The sequence below is a fragment of the Anabrus simplex genome, chromosome 12 (assembly GCF_040414725.1).
Source record: "Anabrus simplex isolate iqAnaSimp1 chromosome 12, ASM4041472v1, whole genome shotgun sequence".
NCBI classification, from domain to species: Eukaryota; Metazoa; Arthropoda; class Insecta; order Orthoptera; family Tettigoniidae; genus Anabrus; species Anabrus simplex.
Window position 1 is genome coordinate 12,190,337 of NC_090276.1, and position 16,744 is coordinate 12,207,080.

Genomic DNA, 16,744 nt, shown 5'->3' on the forward strand with positions numbered 1-16,744 from the left:
GTATATCCCAGAGTTTGAAAACTTTTTGTTGCCATTGACAGTACGAGAATAATAGTTAAATTGAGATAATTAAGGGATTTATTGTTCTCAGATTCTATCATAAACTTTATGTGCGGATCCAGGTTATTAAGTAATTCAAGAACAGTGTTGCTATCAGTAGTATGAGAATCCAGGATAATCAAAGTATCATCAACGTAGCGAGTCCAATGTTTGATACCATTAATTTTGCCTATAATATGAGTGTATTCAAGGAAATCTACGTAAATATCAGCGAGGATTCCCGAGGCTGGTGACCCCGTAGGAAGACCCTTCTGTTGGTTTATGATGTTATTAAAAGTGAGGAAACTATTATTTAATGTAAACTTGAGGATCTGAACAAACTCTTCTATCTCCCCTACAGTCATTTTACTGAATTTGGAAAGATTGTTTTTTTACTATTTCGATGGTTTTTATTGACAGGTGAATTTGCGTACATATTGACTATGTCAAAGGAGTGAAGAGTGTAATGTTTTGGTAAAGTAAGATCTTTTATTCTATTGCAGAATTTCAAGGAATTTTTAACTGACGTGGTAGCTTGAAATAAAAAATGTGTTAAGAAATTTGTGCATATATTAGGATATTTTGTACGTTGGACTATTTCTGAAGTTAATAACGGGCCTTATGACATCCGCCTTGTGAATCTTCGGTAACGCTTTTGCCATAAGTAACTTGGGATTCATGATGACCAATATTGATTTTTCTAGGTCATTAAACAAGAATAAAAGTTTCTTAATTAAAGCTTTCAGTTCTCTTTGTATTCTATTAGTGGGATCTTTTTTTACTACGTTATTGTTAGTAAAAAAGGATTGTGTTTTATTTACGTAGTCACTTTTCTTCATAACTACAGTGGCATTGCCTTTATCTGCCTTGGGGACTATTAAATCTTTATCTTTAATTTTCTTTTAGAGATTGTGTATGTTGGTGACTTGTTCTTTATTGGGTTTACCAGTATGTTTCTGATCGAAAGAAGAAAGTAACTTTCGTTTGACTTCATATCTAACCTCATCTTGAACGTCTGTTGGTAACCAATTAACTGCTTTTTCGGATTCAGCCAACGTAATGATTAAATCGTCGTGGTTGGAGGACGTATCCCATTCATGGTTTCAGTAAAGCTTTCGTGAACAAAATTCTTAATAAATTTAAAAGTAAACCCAAGACCACCTTAGAAAAAGAATCTTCCCCTAAAGAGAAATATTCCACATTTACCTTTAATAATAACAATATACTGTATGTCCTGTTTCAAACATCTTTAAAAATCACAAGTTAAAAGTAGCTTTCAAGACCGTTCACACCAATGCAAAAACATTTTTTAATTCTCATACTGTCAATGGCAACAAAAAGTTTTCAAACTCTGGGATATACAAATTAAAATGCCAATCATGCCTTTCAACATATGTTGGGCAACAGGCCGCAGCTTCCATATAAGATACTCCGAACACCTCAATGCCCTAAAGTACAACCGCTACTCAGCCATGAGCGAATATTGTAGAGAGAAAAATCACAAATTACAACAATTGACCAAGATTTAAAGATCTTGCATTACGAAGGTGGTTTGAAAAGTCCATGCAAAGTCCGAGAGATGGCACCACCGGCGCGTATTGAGGTCATGCTTAGTTAGTAGCATCTCTTGAATGAACGCACACAAAATTTCAGCCATATTGGTCTATTTCTTTGTGTTTGGCATTCGTGTGAATCAAGGAAGTCTAGTGATTTTCAAGAAATGGACAAAAAAGGATTTCGTGTGGTGATTTAACATTACTTTATGAAAGGCAAAACGCCTCAGGATACCAAAGAGAAGCTTGATAAACATTATGGTGACTCTGCACCTTTGATTAGAACAGTTTATAAATGGTTTCAAAATTCTTGGACTGGCCATATGGGCACAAGTGACGCTGAACGTTCTGGACAGCCTGTGGAGGTTACGAATCCAGAAATCATTGATCAAATCCATGGTATGGTGATGGATGACAGAAGAGTTTAGGTGCGTGAGATTGCTAGTGCTGTGGGCATCTCGACTGAATGGGTACATAATATTTTGCATAAACATTTGGACATGAGAAAGCTATCCGCAAGATGGGTGCCGCGATTGCTCACACTTGACCAAAAACGGAATTGTGTGAAGTATTGCAAGGATGGTTTGCAACTGTTCCAGAAGAATCCGGAGGACTTTAAGCGTCGTTTCGTCACTGTGGATGAAACATGGATACATTACTATACTCCTGGGACCAAACAACAATCTAAACAACAGGTTACCAAGGGGCAATCTGCACCAAAAAAGGCGAAGGCCGTTCCTTCGGCCGGAAAGGTTGTGGCGACTGTCTTTTGGAATTCGCAAGGGATAATCCTCATCAACTATCTGGAAAAGGGTAAAACTATTACAGGTGCATATTATTCATTGTTATTGGACCGTTTGAAAACCGAGCTGCAAGAAAAACGCCCGGGATTGGCCCACAAGAAAGTCCTTTTCCATCACGACAACGCACCGGCACACACCTCAGCAGTTGTGGTCATAAATTAATGGAAATAGGATTCCAACTAGTTTCACATCCCCCCTATATCCAGACTTGGCTCCCTCGGACTACTATTTGTTCCCCAATTTGAAGAAATGGGTGGCGGGACGAAGATTTTATTCAAACGAGGAGGTGATTGCAAACGCTAATGGATATTTTGCAGACTTGGACAAATCCTATTATTCGGAAGGGATCAACAAACTCCAACATTGTTGGACGAAGTGTATAAGCTAGTGATGTGCAACGCTCTAGCTTGAGACTCTCTAGACTGACGTCGCAGATCTCGAGACTCTCGCGAGAATCTCGAGACCGATCCTCCTGTAGTGCAAGCTGTGCGACATACCAGTAATTACGACTGTAAACTTGATAGTATATCATTGGCAGTCATTGGCGCGAAATAACGTTCTCATATGAAAACACTAGCTGACGTACCCGTGCTTCGCTGCGGGATTCTCAGAAAGACTGTCTTTATGTTTTTCCTAACTACAGTTAACTTAGGCCATTACAAAACGTCAGTAGGAATGTAGGTATTAAAAGCAATATTATCATATAATATACTCGCTCAAATGAAAAACCGCACATTTTCTCGCTTTTAACGAACAGTACTACGATACAAGTAACTATTCTCATTTTGGTTCCGTATTGAAGTTGACGTATGTCTCAAATATTATTACAATACTATAAGTCCACCTGTTCAATACAACACAATATGATCCACTATTTCATATGGTCAAAATTTTTATACATAATACATAAAAGTCAATGGTTCATGTTTCACCCTCCTTACGGGCATCATCAGCCTATATCAATCTTAAAAATAATACATATGGAGTCATTCTAATCTTATAAATTGTAGGTTAAAATGTTGAAAAATGATTTCGTAAAACATTATACAATAACATCTAAAACAACGATAATGCACCAAAGTATGTTAAAAGAGAGAAAATTAACTGTTTTTGAAGATTAAAACGTGGTTAAACATGAATTTTGAGAGTTTAAAACTAAAATGGATCTCTTTTTTTTTTTAATCATTAAGACTGTGATGGCCTTGAGTGTAAACACAATCATCAAAGGGGGATGTTTCTTCAATTCCCATAGTTTGAATCGAAGATGGTAAAATCACTGTCAGTTATTTAAAACGGAAGTGTGAACGTAATAAACATGTTAAAATGTATACGGTTGGTATATCTGAAAGTAGTAAAAGAAAATAGAACTTCTTGTAGAGGCGTTGCTAATGATAAAACGTATGTCAAAGCTAGCGGATGTCAGTAATTATGTTGGTAGTTGATTTGATTTAAAAGACAGTCGAGTTGATGTTATAATTCCGTTGAAACATTTGTTGGAAGAAATGATCAAGTTTTTCTGAAACAAAATGTAGAAGAAAGTTGGTTAAATAATACCGTACTGTACAAGAGACTTCCCGTACGTCTCCCCTAACAACTTAAAAATAGAATTAAACTATATAAGGAACTTGGCTAAGCTTAATGGGTTCAAAGTTGAAATGATTAACCAGTTAATCAATAAAGTTAAATATAAACTATCCACGAATCTCATTCCTGATAAACCTAAAAAAACTAGTTTCGCTACGTTTACATACAATAACCCAGCCATCCACCAGATCGCCAACACACTGAAGAAATACGACACTAATATTGCTTTCAGAACAGTAAATACAAATCAAAGTATATTTTTTAATCATAATAAAGTCAATTATAAAAACAGCCGTTTTTCGAGATCTGGTATTTACAGACTAACTTGTGCTCAGTGTGGATTTAGTTATGTTGGACAGACTGGGCGCAGCTTTTATACGAGATATATGGAGCATTACAATGCCTTAAAGCACAACAAATATTCAGCGATGAGCTCACACATGAGTGAAACAGGACATCAGTTTACATCAATTGATAAAGATCTCACTATTCTAAAATGTATAGGCAAAGGAAAACTTATGAATTAGAAAATCTTTACATCTTTTTAGACCAAGCCTATAACAAAGACCTTAATCTTAACGATGCCACGGAAGCAAAAAATCCTTTATATGAGCTAACTCCCAAGTTATTAGGCATGGTGAATTCAAAACATAATACAATCCCGCAAACTTTTAGAACTTCTTGTTCTAAAGCTTTCACCCCCTTGTCAAATGTTAGGCCCGCCCATCTTGCTCCTAACAGCCCTCCAATAACAACACATGCGTGCAAGGATCCACCCACCATTACCCCCCCTCCATGTCCTTCACTGCCTCAGCCACACTGTTATAATACTAGAAGTAGAAAGCTCAGTCAAACTAGCGTTGCTGAAACAACCCGACGTACTTAATACGCACCGTACGAGTAAGTACCGCCTTAGGCAATTTTGACGTACGGGAAGTCTCTTGTACAGTACGGTATTATTTAACCAACTTTCTTCTACATTTTGTTTCAGAAAAACTTGATCATTTCTTCCAACAAATGTTTCAACGGAATTATAACATCAACTTGACTGTCTTTTAAATCAAATCGACTACCAACATAACTACTGACATCCGCTAGCTTTGACATACGTTTTATGATTAGCAACGCCTCTACAAGAAGTTCCATTTTCTTTTCTACTTTCAGATATACCAACCGTATACATTTTAACATGTTTATTACGTTCACACTTCCGTTTTAAATAACTGACAGTGATTTTACCATCTTCGATTTAAACTATGGGAATTGAAGAAACATCCCCCTTTGATGATTGTGTTTACACTCAAGGCCATCACAGTCTTAATGATATTATAAAAAAAAAAAGATCCATTTTAGTTTTAAACTCTCAAAATTCATGTTTAACCACGTTTTAATCTTCAAAAACAGTTAATTTACTCTCTTTTAACATACTTTGGTACATTATCGTTGTTTTAGATGTTATTGTATAATGTTTTACGAAATCATTTTTCAACATTTTAACCTATAATTTATAAGATTAGAATGACTCCATATGTATTATTTTTAAGATTGATATAGGCTGATGATGCCCGTAAGGAGGGTGAAACATGAACCATTGACTTTTATGTATTATGTATAAAAATTTTGACCATATGAAATAGTGGATCATATTGTGTTGTATTGAACAGGTGGGCTTATAATATTGTAATAATATTTGAGACATACAGTACTACGATGCCGATCTAACAGTCCAAAGTTCCAGTGCTGGAATGAACAGGCCGCAGACAGCCGTGAATACTCCTCTGCCATTGTTCTGTTAAATATTCACACTGCTCATTCCAATCAGTGCCTCAGAGTAGGGATTGAATAGCTTGAATCCTATGATGAACCAGTTTGTTACGTACCATTAGTATCAGAAAATTTACGAACCAGAGGAATGGCATGCTTAAGAAGAAAGTTATCTAGCTCTCCAGCTACTTCCCGCCAATATTCAGGTAGGCTGTTGTACTCGGTTCGACCGGGCGAGTTGGCTGTGCGGTTGAGGGCGCACAGCTGTGGGTTTGCATCCGGGAGGTAGTGGGTTCGAAAACCACTGTCCACAGCCCTGAAAATGGTTTTCTGTGGTCTCCCATTTTCACACCAGGCAAATGCTAGGGCTGTACCGCAATTAATGCTAGGGCCGCTTCCTTTCCTATCCCATCGTCGCCATAATACCTACCTGTGTCGGTGCGACGTAAAGCAAATTAAGAAATACTCGGTATACAGCAGTAATCCCATCAGTCGGACATGACTGGCAAGAGAAGACACAAAGCAATCACAACAAACAATGGTCAATGTAACGTTATTGTTGTTCAATGTTATGAGCTTTCTGTATTGTAGATCTTCACATTTAGTTTTCTTTCGACTCTGTGATATTAGGGCGTCTTACGAAATTATTTATAGCGTAGACTGTAGTTCCTCATTCCTCAACTTTACATAACGATTTTCATTAAATTCTGTTTGCCCATTTTCTCGTGACTTGGCACCGATATGAACTTAGCAACAAAAATCCAAATTCATGAATATCTCTGTTATCATAGCCGGTATGGTAAAAATGTATAAGACATAAATGATCGGAAAACTGTATTAATGTAGTATTTGTCGATAGGACAACTAATAACACAGATATTTGAGAATTAAATTTTAGGCCTTCTCCTAAACTACCATTCCACTCAGCATGAATAAAATTATTTATGGCCTAGATTGTAGCGAATTATTTCCTGACTTTGCATACTGATTTTCATTAAGATAGGACCACTAATAACATAAAAATATGAAAATTTCAATTTAGACCTTCCCCTAAACTACCATTTCTTTCAGTGTGAAGAAGATTATTTATGACCTAAATTGTAGCGACTTATTTTCCAATTTAGCATACCGATGATCATTAACATAGGACCACTAATAACATAAAAATATGAAAATTTAAATTTAGACCTTCCCCTAAACTACCATTTCTTTCAGTGTGAAGAAGATTATTTATGACCTAAATTGTAGCGACTTATTTTCCAATTTAGCATACCGATATTCATTACCATAGGACCACTAATAACATAAAAATATGAAAATTTAAATTTAGACCTTCCCCTAAACTACCATTTCTTTCAGTGTGAAGAACATTATTTATGACCTGAATTGTAGCGACTTATTTTCCAATTTAGCATACCAAGGTTCATTAACATAGGACTACTAATAACATAAATATTTGAGAATAAAATTTTAGGCCTTCCCCTAAACTACCATTTCTCTCAGCGTGAATAAAATTATTTATGGCCTAGATTGTAGAGACTTATTCCCGGACACTATATACCGATTTTCATTAAATTCTCTTCAGCCGTTTCCTCGTGATGCGAGTGCGTACATACAGACATACAGAAATTACGGAAAATTAAAATGTGCATTTCCTTGCTACTATGGACACACTGATACAGAAATACCATCCTTTTTAAATTCTGAGCAATGTACAGACAAAACTCTTATTTTATATATATAGATGTGAGCCAATACATTTTGACAAAAGCCTGGAAGAGAACTGCATGTTCAACTATGAACCCCTTAATACCATTAACGAATGTGAAAACAATGTCAGTACCTTAAACTGTTCTTGAATTATTTGGGGTGGACATCTTAGCTAAATAATCCTGCATAATTTTTTTAATAACTGTAGATAGGATGTACACCTACTTGGATACTAGAGGCGTACATTATTCGAACTTGAGACGGGGAAGATGTGCTTTGCTACGTATGCAACCCCCATTACACATGAGCGGAACGTGTAATCTAAAATGCCCGACTTTGCTCCAATTCTTTCAGCGGAGGTGATGGGCAACGCTCTCAAGACCGATTCTTAAGTGTCAGATCATCCTAGAAGTATTTCTGCCGACGAATTTTAATTCTTTTGAATAACACAGCGGGTTGTGTTGTGTGGTATCTCTTCAAAATAACCGACATCCACGACTTACGTTGCATTTCGGACATCGTCTTCAAGTTGTTGCGTACAACTAGACACAATTACACATTGCACTGTCATGTACCGAAGTACCTAATTATTATTATTATTATTATTATTATTATTATTATTATTATTATTATTATTATTATTATTATTATTAAAAAATACATCGCAAATGGGAAATATCCTGGTGGCAATGGTCACTTACAGTAGTGTAATAATAACCAGCATACTGATGTGGGCAAGTTTTCCTTCGTAAACAGGACCATAAGGGATTGGAATAAATTACCTGTGGCAGTCTTAACAGTGTTAAAGGCAACAATGTATCTGAAAAATAGCTTGTTGCTGAGGAGTGAGAATGGAGTAAATCAAGGCATATTGATAATTTTGTTAAAATGTTTCATATTTTCTTACATGCACATAGTTTATTGAAATACTATAGTGTATGAATTGTTGAGGCATTGAATATATTGTTTTATGTTGTGTGTGACAGGTGCAGGAAGAGGCAGCACGACAGCAAGCTCCACATGCTCAAGTAGGCTATGGCAAAGTAAATCCTCCTGGGGTTGTTGTTGGCCAACCACAGGTGATGCCACCGCCGCAGATGCAAAGAACCATCCAGATGGGACCTAGTGCAGGTGGACCACATCTTATTCCCATGGACCAGTGGACTCCAAGGTATGTAATGTGCTCTTGGACTGTGCACATTTAGACAAATAAGTCTCCAACCGTCAGTAAGTGTATTTTTAGGACTTCCTATTGCTAATGGGGTAGGGATAACATGCCTGTCTCTTACCGCCAGGCCCCGTGTTCGGAACAGGATTAACTTAGGAGCTATCTAATATCCTTCCAATTAATATAGAAATAATTTAGACTTTTTGCTGAAGAGTTAATATAAAATCAACAGAAAAGATGAAGAATCACGTGGAAGGTGTAGAACTAGTGAACACAAATTATACTCGGCACGGCTTTACTTCTAAATTGACATTTTGCAAAACAAGTGAGCATCGCCTTACTCTGTTGCCATTGCGCTACTGCCACAAGAACAGCTGATGCAATACAACCGCGGTACACAGCCCTCATGAAATGTAATTTCGTACTCAGAAAAGGTAATGAATCGGGATTGGAAATAAATTCACAAAACGACACTTATTGACAACATCCGGCACTAAAAAGGGAATACATTCTTAAGAGAAAAAAAAAAGAATGAGGAAATAACGCATCACTTGCTGCTAGTGGCTGGCACAGGAAGGAAGTTATGGCCTTCAAATTGAACACTTCAGTGATCTCAGAGTCATTGTCTTGCCTCTTGTCTATCCCGAACTACACTGAGACATGCTAAACATGTACGAACCAAGTACACTAACCAATACACGGACGTAAATAAAACTACAGCTATTTTGATACGCTGAAATATTAAACCTGTATTATACAGCATACTGTACACAGTTCAACCAGTACCTGCCCCGCTTTCCACCAAGCTATGTCTAAGTACATAATTATACTAGAGATGAAGACCAAGACGGTGGTGATGAAAGTGTATGGGGAAGGAGCAGAACCAATAGTCATGTTAAATGAAGCTCAACTGGACAGCGTTCCAGTTTTCAAATACTTGGGTAGCGTTATATCAAATGACAACCTAGCAAAACATGAGGTGAACAATCGAATCAATAAGGCAGCACAATTTTACCACCAGGTAAGACACCTGCTGTGGGATGAGCAAATACCCATGAAAACAAAAATGACATTGTACAAGTCCTATTATACACCAATTCTTACATACAGTCTCGAAACCACAACACTGACCAATAGAGATAATTCCAAACTTCAGGCAGCTGAAATGAAATTCCTACGCACTATGATCCAGAAAACCAGGAAAGACAAGATTAGGAATGAGAAAATTAGAGAAGAAGTAGGAATAGACAATTCTCTCTATCAAGACTGAAGTGGTTTGGTCACATGAAGAGGATGCCAGTAAACAGAACTGCAAGGAAGGAATTTGACAGAAAGGTAGAAGGAAGACGACCCGTGGGAAGGCCACGAAGGAAATGGATAGATTTAGTTAAGAGCGATGTAATGCTGAGAGGTCATGATTGGGACAAGTTGGTGGAGGAAGAATGGTACAAGGACAGGATGAGATGGAGGAGGCTCATATACCACACCCGGGAAACTGGAGATGGTTTAGGATGATGATGATGATGATGAAGAGCACTAATTATTGAAGAAAAAGTGCACAAGGTCACGAACCGTACCGAATACCATACACACTGAACGAGAAAGTTTGGCAACTAGGTTTCGAGATCGCAGTCTGCCAATAAAAGTCGATATGAATGATGTCTTGGGATTGGTTGGATGCCTATGTCTCAGCGCATAACCACCAGATAGACCCAGTATCGGCCAAAAATTAATTTAGAAGTAAAGCAGTGCGGAGTATATACATGTTTTAGAGTTAAATCAACCATAAAGCCCTACTTGACAGCAGTGCCTTGTCACCCAATAAAAGGTTGAACACATTTCAAAACTTAATGTCTGAATTTGTGCACAAAAATATTGGTAATGACTTTTAAGATAAATTCAGATAGAACCAACTATAGGTTAAGAGAGACTCATTGTTTTGTTTCAGGTATCCATCCAATCCCGCTCTGCAAGCGAATCCAGGCTTACGGCAACCATCACCAAACATGATTCAACAACAGCAACCCCTCCAGGTCCCTCCACAGCAGGCGCAGCAACCGTTAGGCATCGTGCCTTCTCACATTGGAGCGGGCCCATCGCCGGTGCAGCGGGCCCCACCAGGTGTAGTAGGAGCTGCTGGCAGTAACCAGGTGCAAAAGGCTGCCTTACAGCAGCTTCTGCAAACTCTCAAGTCCCCCAACACTCCTGAACAGCAACAACAAATATTACACATTTTGAAGAGTAACCCACAGTTAATGGCTGCGTTCATAAAACAGCGGCAAGTGTACCAACAGGCACAGGCGGCTCAAGCTCAGAATCAAGGAGGTGGGGGAATGCTTCAGGGTCAACAGCCACAGCATCAACAGCTGCAGCACATCATGTCTCAGCAGCAGCAGCAGCAGCAGCAGCAACAACAACAGCAGCAACAACAACAGCAGCAAGGAAGGATGCAAATGCAGGCAATATTAAACCAGCAGGCGAATGCTGGGCTGGGTGTGTCTCCTCAAGGTGGTCAGATGACACCTCAGCAGCAACAACAACAGTGGTACAAGCAACAGCAAATAATGGCCATGCAGCGACACCAGCAGCAACAGCAACAACAGCAGCAACAGCAGGCCGCTTTCCAACAGCCTCCCCCAGCTCCTCCATATGGACAACCCCAGAGGCTGCCAGGAGCCAGCCGCCAGCAGCACCTGGTTAGCTATCCGGGAGGTGGCATCTATCCCGACCAGACGCAGTACGTAGTTGGAGGACAACCCGGCACACAGGTCCTGCAGCAGCAGCCGGGCCTGAAGCCTACGCCGCCACCAGTTCCGTCCCCTCAGGGCGTGGCCGGAGGAGGCATGATGATGGGGCCACCGGGTGGGATCTCTGTGCAGCAACAACAGCAGCTGATGCAGGCAGGACGATCTCCACCTCCCATCCGATCGCCTCAACCGAACCCGTCCCCCCGGCCGGTACCTTCGCCCAGGAACCAGCCGGTGCAGTCTCCGCGTGGTGGGGGACCCGTTCCTTCCCCTCACCACCACCCGCAGCCCCCTCACGTGACGCCCACGCACTCGCCCGCACACCACCAGCAGGACCTGGCGGGTAGCTCCGAGATGATGTTGTCGCAATTGTCTGGGAGTGGGGCTGGAGCAGGACAGTCACATGGCGGTGCAGGCGGTATGCCTCACCACCCGTCTCCGGCCGGCTCGACTCCCGGTGCGGGGAACTCTGGGCAAGGCCCTTCGGACCCTAGTGACGCCAGCGCAATGACACCTCAGGATAAGCTTTCGAAATTCGTAGAACAGTTGTAGTAGTGGCAGTGGCTGTACTTAATTTATGAAACCACTGGACATTTTTTTTATTTACCTGCTGCATAATCTTGACTTCATTTCAATTCTGTGTGGGGGATCATTGTCGTAAGAAAAGTATTAAAAGTTATTTATGAGCCATGTGTGTGGAAGCGTCGGAGCCTCTCTTCTCGTGTGTATATTCTTCTTCTTCCTCTCTTCTTCTTTCGTGTAAGTGATGCGTCTCTTTGGATAGGTTAAGAATCCGTAACTATATGAAAATAAAATACACTGCCGAATTCACTCTTATGTTTCTGTGTCTCTTCTTGTTGCGGACACTGTGTTTTGTGCCGTGACTAATGGTTGTACATAATGAGATTTCTTTCCCTGTGAATGCCAGTAGTGAAGTAGGAGTAGGGGAAGGGGGGCTAGAAAAGGCTGTGTTAACAGGACATTGTATAGACGCAAACTTAACGTTGCATAACGAGCAATTAATTAATGAATGAATGATGATTACACCCGTACATTTCACTCTCACAAATCATTGAAGCAACTGTAATCGTAATGAAAAGAAATACTTAGTGGTGCATAATGTGACTAGCTGTTTGTTAATATTATTTTACAAAATGAAGAAACTACATAAAAAAATACGAGAACTGTCAAATATGAAGAATGAAGAAAATAAGGAAAAAATACTTCCTAAGCATTAAAAGAGTATTCCCAGTACATTTAAATACTTGTTGTAATCATAACAACATTGCATGAAGTATTCTGCAGTGTTTTAATTCGATATTGTTTACTGATTAAGAAACAATTTGTATAGTTAGGTTAATAGCTGAGGAGGTATGAAATTGTATTGTAGACTAGAGCCCTCCCTCTTCCCCTTTCCCCGTGCTCTCCTCTTCCCAACTTTGTCCAAGATATTAAATCTAGCTAATTATAATTTAATTTGTTATGGCCATCCAAAATACCATACTCATTGGTTATATATAAATATATATATATATAAATATATATAAATGAAGTACATTTCTCATCGGTAGCTGCAAGTTTTGTTAATGATCAAAACTTTTTTTATTTAGTGTTTGCTGGTTGAGCTTTTAAAACAAGTGTGGGCCCTTCCCTATGGGAGGTGCAGAACAATATTTTTAAAAGTTTGGACAAGTGGCTGAACAGAAGACAATGATGTACATGTGATGTGGTCCTTACTGAGTACAGACTGCATTTGATTTTTTTTTTTTTTTTGTTCTACTGTTTCAGTAGCAGGCTCTTGTATAAATAAGAAAATAACAAAAAAGCCAGTGATCGAATACTTGAAATTAACACCAGCATTCCTGATTGCTGCTGTTTGATACTGCCACTTATTTTATTGTTTAAAAGTGTCTGACTGAATGAATGAACTTGGGTTGTGTTGCTGGTGCTAGTTTCAAGTCATTGTTACAGAAGGTGCAACTATTTCTTCTGCGTTCCTTTTGTTTTCTTTTTTTTCTCTCTCTCTCTCTCCTCGTTTCTTCATTTGTTGATTTTATTTCTCACTTTAAAAGAATGGAAGGTATGGACATATTTATAAAATTATTCTAAGATTAAAGCAATGAAAAGATCTCAAATTGAATACATTTTGAATGTTATTCATTGACTTACCTTACTGCTTCATTAGTAGCCTAGACATAGGCCAAAAGGAAGGGTCGTATTTCTGTGCGCTGAGAGTGACCTAAGTTTGCAGATGGATATAAAAGAAAAACCTGGAGCAATCCTGTATGCAATGTTCAAAAAAGTGTTGCTTAATTTATCCAACTATTATACCTCACATAATGGAAATGTCTGGTCATTACTTTAAAACTTTTTTTAAATTTTTTTTTATTTTTAAGAACAAAATTTCCTAAATGCCCACCCCCCCGCCCCGGCACTTATGTATCCAAACGAGTGTTCCGATAAGACATGTAAATGGACTTGGACGATGTTGCCACTTTGTGGATGCTCAGCATGTCTCCTATTTCAGTAGAATTGCTATTGTTATTTTTGTTTGATACTACTTTTAAAATAAAATATGTCAGTAATACCTAACACAAGTCTTTATTTCAAATCTCTAAAGTACAAGTACCATACTTTTCTTTCCCCAACATTCAACATTGATTCTTTTGACTAGTGAATGTGGTTTGATAGGGAGATTATTGCCAATTAAGGTTTTAATTTTATTCTTGTAGCTTTAATTTCTGTAGAATTTGTCCACATATAAGATCCCGAACAAACACCTAAAGACCTCTCTTCCATTTTGTTTTACATGTCATCTGTCTGGACACCTGTTTCAAAGAACTTGGCAAGTATTACACTTAGTTTCCTACATTCTTGCTTCTTGGAGGTAACAGTAAAATTGTACAGAGGTAGAACCAACTCAGGGATGTATTTCCGTCTTGAGTAACAAGTGAAAATATTAGCAGCCTAATTGTTGCTACCACTTTTATGTACAGGTGGCCTTTTTTTAAATCATTACTTTAGAGAAAGTGCATTTTGTATGATGTCACGATGTGGAGTCTAAGCTTCAGGGATTATATTGATTATACAGATTCAGTAATTTATTAATTCATTTAACAAGCATTTAAATTTTGATTGAAAGAAGCACTTCCATCCATTTTTATTTCTGAAAAAGAAATGTTCATATCTGTAACATAATGTTATGCTAGGTAGTTTAATCCCATGTTCAGCTTGAACTTTCTTGTATACAGTGAATTATTCTCCCTGGTCTTTTCCAAACTACTTGATGGCGACCAGTCCTGTAGCCAGATGCCTTTCCTGACACCAGCCCTTATGTAGAGGAATGTATTCGCTATTGTGTGTTTCTGTGGAGTTTAGTAGTGTGATGTGTTGTGTGGTAATGAAGACAAGTGTTAAATCGAACTGAGCTAAAGGAATCAACCAGACAGCTAAAATCACTGGCCCAACTGGGAGTTGAAGCTGAGGCCCCCTGAATCTAAGTCTGCTGCATTCCCATTTGTTGACAGCAATGAATGTTTTCAAATTATTTCTTCTCTCATTCTATAGTTGGTAAATCCCAAGGATCATGTTTCAAGCTGGATTAAAAAAAAAGTATTTTACATACACATAAGGCATATTCTAGATTTGAACTCAAAAAAGAAATATATATGCCCTTTCCTCTATCAGGTAGGTAAACAAGGCCAGTCATGTATGATTTACAGCTAAATTTATTGATTCAGCAACACACCTAAGTGAATTCAGTCATAGTAAAAACAAATTATTTTATATGGGAGGCGGTGGTGATAATTATTTTAAGATGAATTACAAATGGACAACCATCCTCTCTTAATACTAAACAGAGGAGAAAAAGGAAGAGATAAAAAATGGATGGTGTTGGCAAAAAATAAAATAAAATAAAATGGAAGGGTGTGAAAATGAAACTCCCTAGGCCTCGCAAACCTATTACTCTCAGGGTGGGGAAAGAACGAATTGAGAGGAAAGATGTTCAGCTTGAACTTTGTTGAACAAAGCGACTTATTCTTCCTGGTCTTCTCCAATTACTTGGCGGCGACCAGTTTTATAGCCAGATGCCTTTCCTGACACCAATGTCTATGTAGAGGGATGTATTCACTATTGCGTGTTTTTATGAATAGTTAGTGGATGCAGTGCCAGACTTAGCTAGTGGCTACTGCCCCCTCCCCTACAAGGAAGTTAATGTAGTTGAGAGAAGGCAAGTATAGTTTAATAATTTAACTAATTTTTATGGATGATGGAAAATAGAAAGTAATCATTATGTTAAAAAAAAGAAAAGCAATTCTGTGTAGTATTTCTTGAGAGAGAGAGAACAAGTTGTAGTGGGGAGGCAGAATGCATACCCAACAGAGGAAGTATGAATATGATAACTATGGCGAAGGTAACACAGCTACCACTAAACATGCAAGGACGAAATACTGTAATTAAGCAAAGTAGACCTAGGAACAAGTGATAAATCGTAGCCAGTCAAAATAGTCGGAGATGGTTAACTTTCATGACGAGTGAAAAAAAATGCATACAATGCATTAGGCTATGTGTCTCTGTTTTAAGACTTCATTGTATCACTTTTTGAATTAAAGTATCAATGAAATGCAAAATTAGTCTCTTGCTAAATTAATGTTACGTTCTGGTTTTCTACTAAATAAACTTGAAATTTTTGTGAAGTACTGTATTTAATTTGAAATAAAACATGGTAACATTCTTCCTCTGTTGGAGGCTTCATCAACAATTGTTAAATAAATACTAACAAGTTGTTTTTTAACACCGTGTTAACAATTAAACAACATGTTAAGATACTTGCATTTCTTCAAACTTCAGAAATCTTGGCTTATGCGTTCACTTTCGCGGAAGTTACGAATGGTGCAGATCTATACCCTATCTCAAATAACCTGAGAGTCAATAATAACTCCGGCCACAAGCGCATTGCAGTAGTACTTGCATAAAATCATCAGTCAAGAAACAGTAATATTGTTTCATAGTTCGAATAACCCATAACACGCTTAAAAAAAAAAGTACAATTTTTAGACACTCACTAGAATGATTTGAGAAGATACTTGTATTAATTCTAAAAATTAATATGTTTGCCAATTTAATCGCTGGAAGAAAGGTAGGTTACTCATCCCGTCCATAGCATCGTCATCACTGTCGGTGTCGTTCTTGTTTGGTACGATCCTTCCAAGGATGAAATATTTGTTTATATTTGTCACATGGTCCTTTACTCAACTCCAGACTGGTTGGGATTCAAAGAATGATAGTAAGGGGGTAGTCTTAAAACTTGCCTTCCCGTTATATACCCAATATGTGCTGTTCATGTCCCTCACACTATTGGACGGCATTAAAGTA

The 16,744-nt window shown here is 38.2% G+C and overlaps 1 protein-coding gene across 2 annotated transcripts in view; it reads left to right on the forward strand.

Annotated features, from left to right (window-relative positions):
• The window catches only part of LOC136884354 (CREB-binding protein), a 263,590-nt gene extending 249,624 nt beyond the window's left edge, over positions 1-13,966 (forward strand). For both annotated transcript variants that reach the window (XM_067156476.2, XM_067156477.2), the window contains exons 29-30: positions 8,440-8,624; positions 10,570-13,966. In XM_067156476.2, the coding sequence (XP_067012577.2) occupies positions 8,440-8,624; positions 10,570-11,920 (1,536 nt within the window). In that variant the 3' untranslated portion in view covers positions 11,921-13,966. The remainder of the gene's footprint in view (positions 1-8,439; positions 8,625-10,569) is intronic.
• The last annotated feature ends 2,778 nt before the right edge of the window (positions 13,967-16,744 follow it).